This window comes from Salmo salar, chromosome 18 (genome assembly GCF_965601325.2).
Source record: "Salmo salar chromosome 18, fSalSal1, whole genome shotgun sequence".
NCBI classification, from domain to species: domain Eukaryota; kingdom Metazoa; phylum Chordata; class Actinopteri; order Salmoniformes; family Salmonidae; genus Salmo; species Salmo salar.
Genome location: NC_138308.1, coordinates 88,891,161 through 88,910,622, shown reverse-complemented (window position 1 = coordinate 88,910,622; position 19,462 = coordinate 88,891,161). Strand labels below are relative to the sequence as shown.

The 19,462-nt window shown below is 43.7% G+C and overlaps 1 protein-coding gene across 11 annotated transcripts; it reads right to left on the bottom strand.

Annotated features, from left to right (window-relative positions):
• Nucleotides 1–225: 225 nt before the first annotated feature.
• LOC106594698 (uncharacterized) lies at nucleotides 226–12,761 on the bottom strand. Of its 11 annotated transcripts, none has more exons than XM_082965280.1 (15): nucleotides 11,653–12,761; nucleotides 9,970–11,167; nucleotides 9,359–9,424; nucleotides 8,832–8,992; nucleotides 8,274–8,388; nucleotides 7,914–7,985; nucleotides 7,387–7,443; nucleotides 4,818–5,050; nucleotides 3,201–4,397; nucleotides 2,791–2,882; nucleotides 2,567–2,684; nucleotides 2,139–2,239; nucleotides 1,882–2,031; nucleotides 1,572–1,745; nucleotides 226–1,459 (listed from the first exon to the last, which is right to left on the bottom strand). In XM_082965280.1, the coding sequence occupies exons 4-9, from the start codon at nucleotides 8,985–8,987 to the stop codon at nucleotides 4,197–4,199; spliced, it is 834 nt and encodes a 277-aa protein (XP_082821406.1). In that variant the 5' UTR covers nucleotides 8,988–8,992; nucleotides 9,359–9,424; nucleotides 9,970–11,167; nucleotides 11,653–12,761; the 3' UTR covers nucleotides 226–1,459; nucleotides 1,572–1,745; nucleotides 1,882–2,031; nucleotides 2,139–2,239; nucleotides 2,567–2,684; nucleotides 2,791–2,882; nucleotides 3,201–4,196. The 11 variants fall into 11 exon arrangements, 8 of the variants coding, with proteins under 8 accessions (XP_082821406.1, XP_082821407.1, XP_082821405.1 ...); XM_082965281.1 differs by having other exon boundaries at nucleotides 9,359–9,421; XM_082965279.1 differs by having other exon boundaries at nucleotides 9,359–11,167.
• Between the last annotated feature and the right edge of the window lie 6,701 nt (nucleotides 12,762–19,462).

Genomic DNA, 19,462 nt, shown 5'->3' with positions numbered 1-19,462 from the left:
TTCAACTAACTGGTTTCATCTGCAGCTGATGAGAGTCAGTTCTTGTACTCAAGTACAAGTAAAGTAGCCCTCTCAAACTCCTTGAGAATGAAGAAGTAACTGGTCAAAGTACTCAGCACAAGTTAAGCATTTGTACATCTCATACATACATAAGGAATCGTTGACTTAAAAGCCCATGACTAATGTAGCTCCATCAGGATGCAAACGATTACTTGAAGACAAGGATGACCTTTTTTAGTTTTTTATTAACTAAACTAATAAGCACACATAAGCACAGTACATTACAGTTTAACAATGTTTAAATCGGAAATCACCAGGTGAAACAATACATCGTTCTCCCTGCCAATGGTTCTGTAAAAAGCAGAGGGATGGGGCTGGAGAAATGGAACCATAGTTTAAACCATGTTTCCAGGCTATAGTCCAGTGGTTCTGTAAAAAGCAGAGGGATGGGGCTGGAGAAATGGAACCATAGTTTAAACCATGTTTCCAGGCTATAGTCCAGTGGTTCTGTAAAAAGCAGAGGGATGGGGCTGGAGAAATGGAACCATAGTTTAAACCATGTTTCCAGGCTATAGTCCAGTGGTTCTGTAAAAAGCAGAGGGATGGGGCTGGAGAAATGGAACCATAGTTTAAACCATGTTTCCAGGCTATAGTCCAGTGGTGTCAATCTCATTCCATGGAGAGCCTAGTGTCTGCTGGTTTGAGGTTTTTCCTAGGCAACCAGGTGAGGGGAGTTCCTTACTAATTAGTGACCTTAATTCATCAATCATTTGAGGAGCAAAAACCCGCAGACACTCGGCTCACCCGTGGAATGAGTTTGACACATGCTAGTGTAAGTTTACATTTACTTTGTTTACAAACATTGGAGTAGATAAAAATATATATTTTGGGATCTGATGGGGTACGGCAGTTGAACTATGTTCATGAGGCATTTATAAATTATATTCTTCAAGAATCCAAAAGTGGATGTAGCAACTGCAGATTGGCCATTTAAAGGGGTGCATCGGACCTGGTCATGTAACCGGGCAAAAGCAGTAATAGACGAGCGCCCTTCTCAAATCTGTGCCACATGATCACATTGTCAACAAGGAAGAAACAAAAGTTTTTTTTTCATAAAATGTTCAAACTATTTTTCCTTAGGAAGGCAGATAAAGCACATATGCAAAACAAATGGAATCACTTTTCAACCAGTGCAAACTGCACCCACCCAAACGAACACCTTCAGTCTGTGATAGATTCCTCGTCATCAAAGCTGTAGTGGATGCTGTCATAGATGTCATCTAGGTCCTCTTCCAGGAGGTCATCTATGAAGTTATTTTCTAGGAGGGAGGTGTCTTGGCCCATAGCTTGCTGTATATCAGTTTGACAGAGTCCTGGTGTCTTCCGAGGCTGCTGACTCTCCTCTGAAGCATGGAGAAGAGACCTCTGCTCCCAGCTTCCAACTGATTCAATTGCCAGCCTAACACCAACAATCGTAATGTGTAGGGTAAATACAATGAAGTATTCCTTAAATACAATAGCAATTACAGGGTGCCAACATCAATTGTACATATTAATGAAAGTTCCCCTACTTTGCCTGCTTAGGTCAAGTGCCACATGTGAAGCAAGGCCTTGCACATTCTCCGATTCCCTCTTTAGGCTTTCCCAGTGCTGCTTGACTTCCTTTAGGACAATTAACTCTTCCTCCTTCAGCCGTCTCAGGAGCATCACCCGGTCAAAGGCTATTTTCTTTGTGAGTAGGTCAGCTGTAAATTCATAAGAATGCAATGTGGATTTGTAACTTTGGCAGTGCTGGCAGTGCTGTCTGTGTTTGAGCAATTCAACATACACAGACAGCAAAACAGAAACATAGTTATTGTGACACACAAACATACTACTTACTTTGTCCATGCAGCTCCCAAGGCCAGGTACGAAGGTCTGCGGAAAGGATCTCATCTGGTACAAGGGTGTTGTACTCCTCTATGGCAGCTGTCAATTTGGCCTATTCTTCTAATATCTTTCTGCGCAGAGGGTGTCTTTTCTTGCATCCATCTGTCATCAAAACAAAAGGAGAATGGAATTATTTGTTAAATTGCATAGCTTTGAAATGAAGGAGAAATTAACTGTGTGCAATTCAATATTCATGAAATTTAACAAACCTGTCTGACGGTAGAGGTTCTGTTTCCTTTGATGCTCAGAAACAGGACTTCAATTGTTCTCTGTAGTACCTGGGGACCATCCATGTTCTCATTTGTTTCCTCTGAAATACAATAAATCTATAAATTAACAACGTATCTCCAATGGTGAGTAGTTGCACTCACTTCCTGGAGGAACACAGGGCCTGTGAAGGTTTCTGTAATACATGATTTGTTATGTGGGGGGTGAGTGAGCCCCAACCTGGAGAACCAGGGAATGTTTTGTCTGCCTCCTACCCTTCCACCTGTCCGGCTTGATTGCACCTGCCGGTGGAATACACCCTCTAAGGGCTAGCTCAGGGTCATTGGCGTACGCAAGCCTCTCCACCACGTCAAGGTGACAGTCCAGGAGAGTTACATTTACGATTATTTATATTTTTGTATTCATTTACCTGTATTAGCCCATTGCTGAACTTCCGTTGTCCAGTTGTACAGAGTCTCATCGCCTACACCCAAATCACTCTTAAACTTTTCAAGAGTCTGGGTCTCCTCCTGGATTTTTGCTGTTGTCTGAGAATTATGACAAAAACAAAACAGAAAAATTAATTGTTTTAAAATAAATTAAATGCATAGATATAATACTTCTAAAATAAATGTATTGATCCACACAATACACCTTCAAGTATCTTCTGGACAATACTCTGTGCAGGTTGTTCTTCTTCCTTCTGTTCCACCCCATGGCCTGGATGGTTAGCATGTCTGTTCTTGCTAGAAAAGCCAAATAGAAGTCCTTATTCCAGATAAGTATTAACATAGCTGAATAGAACAACCTTAAAATGTCCTTTGGACATTTGCTTGGAACAGATTGCAGCCCTCGACAAGAAGCTGTTCCCTTGTTCCACTTCCTCCCCCAGAGTTGTGTCAGCTCCTTCCTGATTCCGTCCTCCCCACTTAATCTTAATTTACATAAAAAAATATATTGACTTAATATTGCAATTATGTGAATAACAAACATCTACATGGGAAGCCTTGTAAAGGACTGAAGCTGGAAATTCTCTTAGAACAGTTTAATAAAGAAAAACTTACCTCGCATTTCAAACGATGTGCCTTTGCATGCATGACGGAAAGAAGTGGCTTCATGTCTAGAAGAGTGGCGAGCTCTGGACAATGAAGGGCAACTTTGGTCAGGTATGGCCAAAATTTGCAGATCACATCTGTACACATGAATTGTATGTTCCTGCTGCCAGACAATTCCTTCTGCAAGAACAGTGGGTACGCAAATATCTCTCCACGCATCATGTTGAGGCTCCTTAGAAGTATTCCGTGGCGGCAGACGGCAACTTCGAGTCCCTCTTCATCAAGTTGTCGTTTGTTTTCCTTGACTCTTTAGCTGCTGTCCACTGGGATGCTCCACATACCCCTTTTCCATAACCCTAGACAAGGAAGTAGAAGAGTATAGGTAGAAAAAATGTTTTGGGGGGGGAGTGTTAACGGGACAGTGGTTAGGTTTTTAAAATCTAGCCGAGGGCGCTGAGCTACCCCCTATGTTCGCTACAATGGAGATCGACTATCAAAAAGAAGCACTTGTAAAGTGTGTTGCATTTCTGAACAGAGGGAGTAGTGTAACGACAAATGGACTTGAAGAGAGAGGATTACCATCTCCAAAATGATATGTTTTTATTGGAATAGTGTATAACGAGTCTGCCTTTGAGTCAGATGGCCCGAGGCCAGTCCTATTTCACAGATTAGAAGATACACAGGAAACGTAAATGTTTAGTCTTTGTATGGACATAGTTCACAAAGTCAGACATCCTCGTCCTTGCAGATAAACACGCCATCAAAGAATCCTTTGTCATCAGTCCTTGAAAGGATACGTGAAATACATTAAATATATTACATATGAAATAGCAATCAACCTCAGTAACTGATTGTGGACACTTGACAATGTTGATAATTAATTTCATTACAAACGCAAAACATTTAAGCTAAAATGAACTCAACTGCATTTGAAAACGTTCACACTGGACAAAGAAAAGGCAAACCTTGTTTGGATTGTTTAAATGATATAGAGTACGGTGTTATTTAATAAATTATGAATAGTTTTACATAGCCTTTTTTGAATCGATACAGCTTCTTGTTCCCGTCCACTGACACTGCAAGCATGCTGGGTGAACAGGCTGGGCAGTCAAAGTACTGTATATCACAGACCTGTTCAATTTCAGAGCGGCAGTACGTCCACTCAAAGAAGCTTTTTTGGAAAGTGTCCCCACAGATCATTCCATTCTGGTAAGGGAAAAATACATATAGAACATATATGAAATAACTTACAACAATAGTATAAACAAAACATACTATAATTCACTATGGCTGACTGGATTTGAGTTAAAGCAGGGCCAGTACATAGTGTTGACAGCAAGGCAGGTGAAAGCCAATGCAAAAGTAGGACGAGTACTTATGTTGTAAAGAGCAGGAAATATTGGATGCAAGAGGGGCACAGATAAGGGGCACAGATAAGGGGCACAGATAAGGGGCATGGCAGGACAGTGGTGCAGGAGGCTAACACATCCTGTAGCAAGAGACCTGAAGTTTTAATGTAGTTGTAGTACTGGAAATAAAGTTATGTTACACAAAGTGTTGTAACAAAATGTAACATAGTTAACCTGAAGTCATACATTGGTAAAGCTCAGTATAATTTATTGTTACCCTGCCAAAGAAGTCAGTTCGCTGCTCCAAAATCCGTATAAACGCTAGACGGGACATTCCTGGGGCTGACACTTTCAGCTCCTCAAAAGAGCTGAACACATCTACCTGGTATATGGTGTCACAGTTGACAGTGGCAGGCCAGAACCCATTCTTTATCAGATCTGCCAAGTTTGCTGTCCAGGTGCAAAGACAGGTTGTGCAGGTCAGCACAGGCACTGTAACATTGTAGAGACCTTGAGGAAAAAAATGTAGTCTGAATTAATGTTGTTTTACATTGCATTGCTACATCACTGTTTCGTTCTTGTAGATACTCCACATAGCATTTATTCCTACGAGGATGATATGTTTCCCAGGGCCAACATGGATGGTGCTAGTCAGGCAACCACATATCACCTCTGGTACGTCCAATGGTAAGAAACAATCTAGGGACAATATTTATATACAACAATAAACAAGAATACATTTGAACTTTGATATAATACATTCAGCCGCAAAAAAATAAAACACTCCCTGTTCATGAAGTGCTTATTTGCCATCACTGTGGAGAGATATGGCTGTAGTTGGAGGAAGGGGCTCCATCACTGTGGAGAGATATGGCTGTAGTTGGAGGAAGGGGCTCCATCACTGTGGAGAGATATGGCTGTAGTTGGAGGAAGGGGCTCCATCACTGTGGAGAGATATGGCTGTAGTTGGAGGAAGGGGCTCCATCACTGTGGAGAGATATGGCTGTAGTTGGAGGAAGGGGCTCCATCACTGTGGAGAGATATGGCTGTAGTTGGAGGAAGGGGCTCCATCACTGTGGAGAGATATGGCTGTAGTTGGAGGAAGGGGCTCCATCACTGTGGAGAGATATGGCTGTAGTTGGAGGAAGGGGCTCCATCACTGTGGAGAGATATGGCTGTAGTTGGAGGAAGGGGCATGTAGAATCCCTCGATCATGGACTGTCTGTTGTGCAGGGGGAACTTTGCATGTGTAGAGACATCGCAGTCTTCGCAGTAAAGCTGTTTCGGCAGACAGTCTCTACATCGCAGAATAGCCATTTTCACATTGCATGACTGACAGATCTTCTGAGAAGCATGCTCTGCAGCCAGCAGAGAATCTACAATCTCAGGCCTGGACTCCCTCCACCTATCCTGTGAGAGTTGCTTCCTGCAGAGAAGGATTTGAACACTCAGGGTCTTCTAAGTCAGCTAGGAGGATGTTAATTTTTCGATGAAGTATTGCTTTTTTGAAAACACAAAAATGGGAAAAGGATTAAATTAAGAATATTATATAATTAATCTATTAAAACAAACATAGGGCTGTAAGTAGGTGACAGCAAATATATCTCTGCACAATCTATGGTGTGACAAGCCAAAAATCTCAGCTTTGATTCTACGGTAAATTACATTACAGGGCAGACCAAAATATTGAGTAAAGTCTAAATTGGAATATCAAACAATAGAACTTGATCCCATCGTCGAATAGAAATTCTGAATGTTCTTAAAACAGCAAAAACACACTGAGTGTACAAAACATTCTCTTTCTCTGACAAACTGACCAGGTGAAAGCTATGATCCCTTATTGATGTCACCTGTTAAATCCACTTCAGTGTAGATAAAGAGGAGGAGACAGATTAAAGGAGGATGTTTAAGCCTTGAGACATGGATTGTGTATGTGTGCCATTCAGAGGGTGAATGCGCAAGACAAAATATTTAAGTGCCTTTGAAAGGGGTATGGTAGTAGGTGCAACGTCCAACGGTTTGTGTCAAGAACTGCAACGCTGCTGGGTTTTTCACGATCCACATTTACCCGTGTGTATCGAGAATGGTCCACAACCCAAAGGACATCCAGCCAACTTGACACAACTGTGGGAAGCATTTGAGTCAACACTGGCCAGCATCCCTGTGGAACGCTTTCGACACCTTGTAGAGTCCATGCCCTGACGAATTGAGGCTGTTCTGAGGGCAAAAGGGAGTGCAACTCAATATTAGGAATATTTTGTACACTCAGTGTATTTTGACTACAGAATAAACTCTCCTCAAAGGCAAATGCTTCCAGCTTTCACAATTACAGACAGCGGTTGCAAAAGGAACGACACTGTAAACATTCCAATAGTGGATTTGAATGAATTCAATTAAGACCAATTCCATAATGTGGAATGGCAGATTGCTTCATATTAAAGGAAATGTGCAGGAAAAAGCTCTGCCAGGATGTTGTTATTGCCCTCCCCTACAGAAGTATTTGGACAGTGATGCTAAAATGTCGAGAAGCAACCTGCAAGTAAGCATTTCATTGGATGGGGTTAGCATCAGTATCCTGTACATACGACTAATAAAACTTGCAACAAGACATATAAAGTGCTTTAATTTCGAAACGGTAAATCAGAAAAGTCTGAAAATACCCTGAAATAAAAGGTGACATTCTGTACTGTTACCTCATATCAAACATTTGATCTCAAATCCGAAATTCTGGAGACTTGAGCCACATTTAAAAATGTTGCATCACTGTCAAAATAAAGATGTAGTGCAGTATAATTCAGTAACACCAAGATGACCCCAATTTTGAAAGTAAAACAATTTAAACATACCTATTTCTTCATCAATGTTTAAAACTGGAGTGGATTCCAATCCACTGGTCCTTGTCTCTAAAATAAGATATGCAAAAAAGGATTAGACTTAAAGGGGCATTCAGAAGTTGATAAAGCCATTTTTGGATTTATATTAATGATATATACCCATTGATTCTAGAAGATTATAACTTATTAATGCCTCATGAGTTTAATTCAACTGTCGTAACCCATCAGAACCCAAACTATAAGCTTGTTTTAGTCAATGTTTGCAAACAAAGTAAATGTAAAAAAACACTGTATAGCCTTAAAACATGGTTAAAACTATTATTTTCATAACATTGATGGTAAGTTATTACAATAATAGCTCGTGGTTACATTTCGCCAAGACCATCACTCAGCTTTTAACCAAAACAGGGGAGGGGAGTGTGCTTTGTTATTGTTTCAACTACTGATTACAGATTTAATAAAAATACAATAAATCAATTACAAGGCCACTGAATAACAAGGAATTGTATAGATTAATATATTCAATCGCTCATCAATACCTGATTCTTCCTCCTCAGTGACTGGCCCAGAAGGTTGCACTAGTCTGGCTCTTGATGTACTGGCCCTTGGAGCTGAAAGAATTATTAATGAAAAGGTTTTTAATTCTAAAGATTTGCTGGAGTTCTGACTCTCTCCTTTCGTTAAATAGGTATTTTCATCAGAGACAGACAACAGTTAAAGACAGGGAAAGGTGGGATCAGACCTGCATGTAATGTATTATGTGCTGTGGGTAGATGGCACTAGACCGGCCTATAGCACGGCAACAAACATTTGATATGCTACGATACAGTATGTTTGAAAGGAAAAAAAATCACATCGGGGACCAATAAAATGAAACACCTAGACGGGATGAAACTTACCAAGGGAAGTGGATGTAGTTGCCTTCCTGGTTTGAGGAACAATCTGTCCTCTCTCATCCCTTTGTCTCCATCTGAACCTAATCCCTGGAGGCTTGTTTGTCTTTTTCTTATTTTCCTAAAAAGTGCATTTCAATTATCATGGCTGGCCCATTAATAATAGTCTCCCTCAAGCATGGCTTGCTTGTGCACATATGGAGCACAAGCAAGATTTTAATTTTCACATAAGGTGAAGTGATTTGTCAGCTGAGGAAAGACACCTGCAGTAGACCCACGTTCTGGCTCACTCACACAGCCAACATGTGTAGCAGTTCACAAGGATGCTAACAAGTGCACCCTTGTGCCTCATGCTCAATGGTCAATATCATTGATGCCCGTGTTCAGGTCATATCACGGAGTCTACGTTTAAATTCACATTTGTGCCATGTGGGGTCTACTTTGACAAACAAAAAGCAATGATAAACCATAACGCTGTGGTGCTGGGGTTGTGTTGGGAATATTTGTCCACGTATGGGAGCTATAGGGGTTACATTACCGGTAATGTACGACTTGTTACATTACCCGTTCTGGGTTGAGCTCCTCAGCCAGCCTTTTTGCCTCGTTAATGGCCTCGTCCAGTTGGGCTTGTGGGTCCTTCTCTTGGTTGAGCTCCTCAGCAAGGCGTTCTGCCTTTTTAATAGCCTCATCCAGTTGGTCTTGGGGGTCCTCAGAGGCCATACCATCTCAAAAGAAACATAAAGAGACAACTACCAATCCTAACACATTCCTTCACATAGTAACCTCCCCTGTCTATGAGAAAAGCTGCATGTCATTGATAGCGTGTGTTTTACTATGTCCTGCACGTAACTAAAGGTCTTCATCCTCCTCCACACGCAGACTGACTGATCTACAAATCACTTTGAATAACAAATACATATCTATTATTATTACTTGCAGATCAGTCAGTGTGTCACCATTTACCAATAATGCGCTATTAGTCTGTCACTTCCTTGTTCATGTTGTTCATGTGTGTAACTCCAGTCCTTAAAGGCTAGTGTCTACAGGTTTTGATCAATTTAGATCATTGACTAGTTAGGACCTCCTCTCACCTGATTGTTTGTCTTAACAGGATTTCATCAACTCCTTCACGTCCCTCCTGGGGTCCCTCTCTCCTTCTTCCAAGGAGATGTCACACGATTTATACAGATTGAGTGGCAATGTGTATTTCTTTGAAGATGCAAAGAGTCCCACTGTAGCTCAGTTGGTAGAGCATGGCGCTTGCAACGCCAGGGTTGTGGGTTCGATTCCCACGGTGGGCCAGTATGTAAAAATGTATGCAGTCTACTGTAAGTCGCTCTGGATAAGAGCGTCTGCTAAATGACTAAAATGTAAAATGAAAAAGGGGAATATATAGCCTAATTTATAGGTGGCTAAAATAATAAGTGAGAATAACATGCAAGTAATGCAACAAAAATATCCACACATTCTGTTGTGTATGCAACTTTCTTTATTCACCTTAGTTTTTTATTTATTTCACCTTTATTTAACCAGGTAGGCAAGTTGAGAACAAGTTCTCATTTACAATTGCGACCTGGCAGTTACGTAACCTTCCTTACTGGTTTAACGCGTTTTTTAAACCAAACACTTTAACAAACACGAAAACAAATGTGTATGTATGTATGCTGTATTTCTGACAACAAGGGACGAACTGACGACCTACCTGTTATCTGTCCAGGGTCCAGACATCTGGTGTGGGAGAAAAATCTATAAACAACAAATGTCACATAACCGGATGAAGTAACAATTCTTGTTCAGTACGGGGAAAAATGTATGAAATGTATGCATTCACTACTGTAAGTCGCTCTGGATAAGAGCGTCTGCTAAATGACTAAAATGTTTTAAAAAAATGTAAAAATGTTCTTCTAGTAACTTTCCGGTAGGCTAGAAGCTTTCCGGGGTTTTGCTGCTCGTCACAGATCGACGCAGGTATTGCACGTCATTTATCGTTTTCATAACCGTAAGTGTAGCCAAGTTGAAATACGAAAGCTTTCTAGCTATTTCGCACAGACGGTAATTTGAACACAACTAGGTTTCTAGTGAAAAGGTTTACACTCAGAGCCATGTATTTACACTCAGCCAGCTCATAGTACAATTCCACCCTAGCCTTATTACGGGTTAACGTTTTGGTCATTTTGGTTGGCCAACAAAATGTAAGACTACAATGACAACATACATTTCCCAAAATGTTATATGAAAAAAAAAACATGTTTTGGTATTGATGGACAATGGCAAGGCTGCTATTGTATTTTCAGTTACATTCTGGTTAATAAAAATGGTTTACACTGTTTTTTTTTTGTAAGAAATACATGGAACTACAACCGAATAAAACACCATTAGCCATCATGCATTGCTTACATTCATTCTATACTGAAAAGTCTGTTTATCTTTTGGTCATTTTGGTAATACATGCTAAATATTAAATTAGCTTTAAGTACTGCAAAGTAAAAGGCACATAGTTTAAAACACACTCCAGTGCTGCAGGACATGCTGGTGCTCTATTGATCCTGAGGGGAATGTGTTTTCTTGGTCTTGGATCTACAAAGTGATAGCCTTACAGAATATCCCCTTTACTCTATATCTAAAGGTCCTATACCTCTGCCTGCCCAACGGACCTGTACCCCCACCCAGTGGGTTTGTGTTGGCTGACCATGTCAGGAGAGATGTTTATGCCAGTCCACCAGCTCCACGACAGCAATGTGATTATCTCCTGCTTCCTAAAATCCTCTATCATGTCCTTTCTTATCTTTGTGTTCAGCTCCAGGTTGTTTCCACTGCATGTAGCGGGTTTCTTATGCACCACAGGAGAACCAAGAATTGAAGAGCGACACCACGGCTGTCTTTAAGGCTTTTATGTTGATCTGCAATAGTATTATGAAAAGACAGGACAGGAACACATCAGTCTCCAATGCACCACCTGACAAGCTGTTCTACACAGGAGCATGAAGAAAGGTAAAACACATATCCTGTCTCACATCCCCAATACATTGCTAGGTGCTTTCAGTGTTGATAGTAGCAAAATACAACAACTCATGTAGAAAACCACTGCAACACAAACAAGTTACAACGTAAAATCGCCTTAGAGGGCAAAAACTACATCCCCCATAATGCAACACCAGCACTAGTCGGCAGCTCAGCGAGCCGTCTGCATCACAGAAAGAAAGTCATGCTAGCTAGCAACACTTTTAGCACTCTGTAACTATATTAATAACAACAATAAAAAACTGAAAGTTACGTGTTTCGATAGTCTCACATCCCCTTATAACAATATCTACAGCATTAACCTTGGGACGTTTATTTATTTCACGTTACGGACTTCTACAAAGGAGTAATCTGCAACCCGTACCTTTCTCTCTCAGTGTTTTCTCAGACTGAGGAGAGCGGGATCTATGCGTAGTACCAGGGTGTTAGTAGGTGACGTAAGCACCCAGATAAAATAAAATACATTTAATGAAACAAAACCTGAAGATGTTAACATCATTCACCTACTGTAGCTGCCTACCTAACATCAACAGGCGTCACCAGTAGCGCAACAATTAAAATTAGAAACCAAAAGTAAAGTTCCTGGCGATCTGACTCCCCCCTTCTGTCTGAACTTGGAATATTCCTGTTCGCGGGCTTTTGGCCACTGACCCTCAACCTGATTGTTATGTTCTGCGTTGTTTACTATTCTAATAATTTGAAGTTTGCTGGAATAACCATTTTAACTCTACTACATGCACCTAGACATTGCACTTCTTGTCTGTCTATAGGCTGTCTCGACATTGTTAGTCTCAGAATGAATTTTGAGGAATCCTTTTTTTATTGTTATGAAGATGGAACGTTCTGCACGAACAGCCTGGTCTCATGTACAATATGTAAAAAAAAGAAGCTAAATGTATGAAAATGTTGCAAATTCTAGCTAGGTCTCTAGGTGGCTAACGTCAGCTAGCTGATTAACTTTAGCTAGACTAGGGGTTAGGGTTAAGGTTAGGAGTTAGGTTTAAGGGTTAAGGTTTGGGTTACCTAAACGGGTTAAGTTTAGGGTTATGGGAAGGGTTAGCTAACATTCTAAGTAGTTGCAAAGTAGAGAAAAAGTAGTAAGTAGTTGAATAGTTACTAATTAGCTGAAAAGTTGTCCGTAATGAGATTCAAACTCGCAACCTTTGGGTTGCTAGAAGTTCCCGTTATATGCCCGCCCATCCACCCTGACCAACAACTCTATTTTCGTTCTTGCCTTAAGTAACCATGTGTCTTATGTAACCATACCAAATGTAACATATCATACTAACTTGAATGTCCCAGATTTATATTTACTATGTCACATCTAGTCTATTTCCGAAATTCATAACATATAACACGAATTGCAATTTGTAACATACCATACAAAATGGGTGATGGACTAACACAAATGAATACATACCATATGAAACAGAAAATAAACGTAACATATCATATTAAATGGAGTGTCTCGGATTTATGAATAGAATAATACAAAATGCTGAGACCAGGTTGCAATGAAAGATGTACTTTATTATTGTCAATGACTTGGCACACAACAATTCATCTTCCCATGGATAAGGCCTGTTAGATGTGATACCAATTCTGAGACTTGGTTTTTTAAACTGATAATAATAATAATAATAATAATCAAAAGCATTACTATTATAAGGCCTATCACCATCACCACCACACAGGCATTATCAGAGTGCTTTTCCTGCACAGGGACAGTGACTGTGACCGTGACAGCATCTGGTATTCCCCTCTCTTTAGAGCCAAAGAAACACTGGTAAAGGCCCTGATCAGAAAGCTGTAAGTTGTTGATGGTGAGGGAAATGTCTCCCTGTCGGTAAGCATCGTTGGACACCCACACCCTGTTCTCAAACCCAGGGCCGTAGGTTATATTCCCTGCCGTGACATTCAGCACAGTCTGTCCATCCTTTTCCCAATAGATGTGTATCTCACTGTCAGGAGTTTGTTTTTTAGTTGAGCCGTGGCAACTAAGTTTGACATTATCTCCAACATGGAAAGATATTTTAAAGGGGACCAAGACTTCTACTTTTACATCGTGTAAAACCTTGTTGTTGCAGACACACTCATACCACGCCATGTCATTGTACTCAGCTGAGGAGATGGTGAGAGAGAGGTTTCCATTCTGGAGTTGAACCCTGTTCTCATAACCCTCTCCTGTAGTTAAAACCTCTAGATCGAGTTTAGCCACCATCTTCTTGGTATCATGACGCCTCCACTCAAGACTACCGTGACACAATCCAAGGCAGGTGAGTGAAATGGAACTGTTCAAAATCACTGTTTTAGTTATAATAGTGGAATATGAGGACGACATTGCATTGAGAAGGACAAGCAGGACCACAGCAAATGTTACCTTCCAACGCATGGTGATGTATCGTTAGATAGTACTAGTACTGAGACAGTAGTATTGTTCGATAGTACTAGTATTATTGTAAATGTTGTAGTATATAGCAGTATATATAGCAGTGTATATTGTCAGCCGAGAGCTAGCTACCTACCGTGCACACAATCTATTTAAATGTCGCAATAGGCGGATGCTTTCGCAACTTTCCGTTTCGTGCTCAGCAATCTCCAACTGTACAGAGTATATATTGTAGTATATAGCAGTATATATAGTAGTATATAGCAGTATATATCGTCAGCGGCGAGTTAGCTGCCCACTTGGCACCGACATCAATATCAGTAGTGGTATCAGAGCAGTACCAACATATGTATCGTTAACCGTATTCTTAGCCAGTTACATTCAGATCCAATATGCCTATGCTTTCACAACTTTCCGTTTCCAACTGTACAGAGTATTGTAATGAAACAGCAGGGAGCAGGACTCGAACCCTCGACCTTCAAGCCCGAAATCCGGCGCGCTATCGACTGTGCCGCAAAAGCATAATCAAACGGCAGAGTCGATATCCGCGCTTATAAAACCAGGGTCGTTACAGTATATATTATAGTATATAGCAGTATATATCGTCAGCGGCGAGTTAACTGCCCACTTGGAACCGACATCAGTAACAAAGCGGTATCAGTATAAATGTATATATCGTTACCCGTAAGCGTATCTTCTATCCAATTCGATTTCAATCCAGCAAGCCGATGATTTCAAAACGTTTCGTGTTTCGTATTTCGAATTGTGCTCAGCGATTCCTAACGTCTTTGACAAAAACCCCACACGAGTCATTTCAGCCACTGTCAGTCAGGGTAACGGTTATAAACAATGATATTTACAATAAACTGTTCTCAAATACAATAGAACTATAAATAAGCTACTGACATTAACTTCTTACTTAACTAATTTTAAACAGAAATAATAATAATTTAACACTACAGAACATGCTACCCACAATTCTTCACGCACCTTCTGAAACCGGAAATGCTCCAGCCTTCTTCAGAAGTGTGCACTTGTTCACTCCCCCTCATGCGTTTAAAAGCACTGGATTGGTGATAGTATGGCTGGAGAGATTTCCCACCATATTCCTACAACCACTCCACTCATTTTAAATCCATGAGAGGAGGTATATAAACGAACAGTTCAGGAGAAGAGTAGAGAACTAGAATGTCGCCCTCTAAATTCTTCATCTGCTCAAACAGATTGGTAAAAATAGACCCAACCTGGATTTAACCAATGTCTCAACTACCCTGCTTTTCCACAGGGTGGAGATCATTACCCAGTATTATATAGAATGTGAGACTAGGTCTCTCTATTCTCACCATACATCTAGGTGTGTGAGGGGTTTTCTGTCTGGTTAATGGGTGCTGTTTTTTCATCCTTTTACTATTGCTACAGAAAACTACCAGGTAATATACTCTCTGGCTACTCTGGATAACCCCAAGCCATAAGACTCCTGAACAGGTAACCAAATGGATACCAAATGGTTACTGCTACTGTCCTATTTGCATTGTTTGCCCCCCCCCCAACCCCTCTTTTACGCTGTTGCTACTCTCTGTTTATCATATATGCATAGTCACTTTAAATATACATTCATGTACATATGTAACAGTGTAGGTTCCGTCCCTCTCTTCGCCCCAACCTGGGCTCGAACCAGGGACCCTTGCACACATCAACAACTGACACCCCACGAAGCATCGTTACCCATCGCGCCACAAAAGCCGCGGCCCTTGCAACGCAAGGGGAAACCCTACTTCAAGTCTCAGAGCGGGTGACGTCACCGATTGAAACGCTATTAGCGCGCACCACCGCTAACTAACTAGCCATTTCACATCGGTTACACATACTACCTCAATTGGGCTGACCAACCAGTGCTTCTCCACATTGGCTAACCGGGCTATCTGCATTGTGTCCCTCCACCCTCCACCCACCACCCGCCAACCCCTCTTTTACGCTACTGCTACTCTCTATTCATCATATATGCATAGTCACTTTAACCATATCTACATGTACATACTACCTCAATCAGCCTGACTAACCGGTGTCTGTATGTAGCTTGCTACATAGATTCAGTAACATATTTCTGAGACTAAACCCTGAGCCCAACCCTGTCCTGGATGCCCAGCAGGCCTACTGCTACTGTCCTGGATGACCAGCAGGGTTACTGCTACTGTCCTGGATGACCAGCAGGGTTACTGCTACTGTCCTGGATGACCAGCAGGGTTACTGCTACTGTCCTGGATGTCCAGCAGGGTTACTGCTACTGTCCTGGATGCCCAGCAGGCCTACTGCTACTGTCCTGGATGACCAGCAGGGTTACTGCTACTGTCCTGGATGACCAGCAGGGTTACTGCTACTGTCCTGGATGACCAGCAGGGTTACTGCTACTGTCCTGGATGCCCAGCAGGCCTACTGCTACTGTCCTGGATGACCAGCAGGGTTACTGCTACTGTCCTGGATGTCCAGCAGGGTTACTGCTACTGTCCTGGATGTCCAGCAGGCCTACTGCTACTGTCCTGGATGACCAGCAGGGTTACTGCTACTGTCCTGGATGTCCAGCAGGGTTACTGCTACTGTCCTGGATGCCCAGCAGGGTTACTGCTACTGTCCTGGATGTCCAGCAGGGTTACTGCTACTGTCCTGGATGTCCAGCAGGGTTACTGCTACTGTCCTGGATGACCAGCAGGGTTACTGCTACTGTCCTGGATGTCCAGCAGGGTTACTGCTACTGTCCTGGATGCCCAACAGGGTTACTGCTACTGTCCTGGATGACCAGCAGGGTTACTGCTACTGTCCTGGATGCCCAGCAGGCCTACTGCTACTGTCCTGGATGACCAGCAGGGTTACTGCTACTGTCCTGGATGTCCAGCAGGGTTACTGCTACTGTCCTGGATGTCCAGCAGGGTTACTGCTACTGTCCTGGATGCCCAGCAGGGTTACTGTTACTGTCCTGGATGCCCAGCAGGGTTACTGCTACTGTCCTGGATGTCCAGCAGGGTTACTGCTACTGTCCTGGATGCCCAACAGGGTTACTGCTACTGTCCTGGATGACCAGCAGGGTTACTGCTACTGTCCTGGATGCCCAGCAGGGTTACTGCTACTGTCCTGGATGACCAGCAGGGTTACTGTTACTGTCCTGGATGCCCAGCAGGGTTACTGTTACTGTCCTGGATGCCCAGCAGGGTTACTGCTACTGTCCTGGATGCCCAGCAGGGTTACTGCTACTGTCCTGGATGACCAGCAGGGTTACTGCTACTGTCCCTGGGGAAGACTGGGTGGATATGGTGGCTGGAAAACCCTGCTGACTGAGGCAGGAAGTGTAGTGGAGGGACATATAGGTTACCATCTCCATCTGCATGGCCTGATGAGCCAGGGGTTAAACATCACTGCTTGCATCCCTAACATCTGGGCCTGGGGCATCTGGGCATACAAGGCCTGGGCTTGGGCCTGTTGGGCTTGATGGGCTTGCGACTGGTGGGCATTTAGGGCCTGAGTGTGGGCCTGATAAAGCCTATGGATTGAGTAGAATATAATATAACTTTGTGCCAAGGATGCAAGTTGTATATACATGTAGTTATTACCATGCATGAGATGCCCACATTGTAGCCTGTACTTTTAATATATTCACTGATCATGTACTTTACCTCGGCAAATAAAGGTGCAGTTCAGGTATGAATGTTTTTGAGATAATTTTTCAGTCATATCCAAAACCAGGAGGATCAAATTCCAGTCTTTGATGCTGTGTCTGCATGGATGTATTACATTTATCCACTTCAACAGTGTTTACAATCTTTGTCCTGGGACATCAATGGTTACATATTGTAACTATGCAATAGTTTAACTAGTTAAAGGATGATTTGTAATTCATATATACAGAAATATAATTTAAATTCACCCCCTTCTCTCTCCCCCTCTCCCCCTCACTCCCTTCTCTCTCTCTCACTTCTCCCCCTCCCTCCCTCCCTCCCTCCCTCCCTCCCTCCCTCCCTCCCTCCCTCCCTCCCTCCCTCCCTCCCTCCCTCCCTCCCTCCCTCCCTCCCTCCCTCCCTCCCTTCTTTCTCCCCCTTCTCCCCCTCTCTCTGCCCCTCTCCCCTTCTCTCTCCCCATCTCCCTCTCTCCCCCTTCTCTCTCCCCTTCTTCCCCTCCCTCCCTCCCTCCCTCCCTCCCTCCATCACCCTACTCTCTCCACCTCTCTCCATTCTTCTCCCTTCTTTCTCCCCCTCTCCGCCTCTCCTCCCTCTCTCTGCCCCTCTCCCCCTTCTCTCTCCCCGTTTTCTCTCATCTCCCTTCTCTCTCCCACTCTCTCCCTTCTCTCTCCCCATCTCCCTCTCTCCCCCTCTCCGCCTCTCCTCCCTCTCTCTGCCCCTCTCCCCGTTCTCTCCCATCTCCCTTCTCTCTCCCACTCTCTCCCTTCTCTCTCCCCATCTCCCTCTCTTCCCCTCTCTCCCTTCTCTCTCCCATCTCCCTCTCTTCCCCTCTCTCCCTTCTCTCTCCCCTCTCTCCCTTCTCCCCGTTCTCTCCCATCTCCCTCTCTTCCCCTCTCTCCCTTCTCTCTCCCATCTCCCTCTCTTCCCTTCTCTCCCTTCTCTCTCCCATCTCCCTCTCTTCCCCTCTCTCCCTTCTCTCTCCCCTCTCTCCCTATCTCCCTCTCTTCCCCTCTCTCCCTTCTCTCTCCCCATCTCTTCCCCTCTCCCCCTTCTCTCTCCCCCTCTTCCCCTCTCTCACTTCTCTCTCCCCTCTCCCCCTTCTCTCTCCCCCTCTAGCTGTTCTCTCCCTTCTTTCTCCCCCTCCTCTCTCCCCCTCTCCCCCTTCTCCCCATTCTCTCTCTCCCTTCTCTCTCCCCCTCCCTTCCCCTTCTCTCTCCCCCTCACCCCCTCTCTCCCTTCTCTCTCCCCATCTCTTCCCCTCTCCCCCTTCTCTCTCCCCCTCTTCCCCTCTCTCCCTTCTCTCTCCCCCTCTAGCTGTTCTCCCCCTTCTCTCTCTCAATTCTCTCTCCCCCTCCCTCCCCCTTCTCTCTCCCCCCTCTCTCCCTTCTCTCTCCCCATCTCCCCCTCTCTCCCTCCTCTCTCCACCTCTCCCCTTCTCTCTCCGTCTCTTGCTCCATCACTTCTACAACCGGTACTTCCAGTAGTGCCGCATTGAGCTTCAATGAACATTTCCAGCTATCAAAACCACCACCACTACCCCCTGGACCAGCCACGGACTACCCAGGTTTGATGCCCCGAAGTCCGCCTCCGCCTCATCCACCACCCATTGAGCCAGTGGAAGCAGTGGAGAGACCCCAGTGCTCAACACCCTCTCCCCAGGTTTAGGTGACCCTAGCCATGCTAGTGATGGGAATGGAGGGGCATCTATGATGGATGCCAGTATCATGACTTCCACAAGCTGTCTGTTCAAGCCAAGCCTACCACCACCACCACCACCACCAAGGGGGGCCCTGTCGTCCGGCCTCTGCCCATGCTCGGTGAGGGTTCCCAGGCACAGCTCCGGCCACCGATGGCCTCCCCTGGATGTCTCTCTCCAACCCCCTCTACAGAGAGTCTATGATGACTTCTCACAACTGTGCAAACACAGCCTCCTCCTCTTCCCCCTCTTCCTCCTCCTTCGCTCCAGTCTTCCCTCCATCCCTGCCCTGCGCTAACTGTGGCTACATCCAGGGCTCTACAGCCCCCACTACCTCACGGCTGCCCCAAAGAGGACAGGCTAGTCCGGAGAGACTCTACTACCTCCATCCCCTCTATATATCCACAAAGAGAGATCTAAA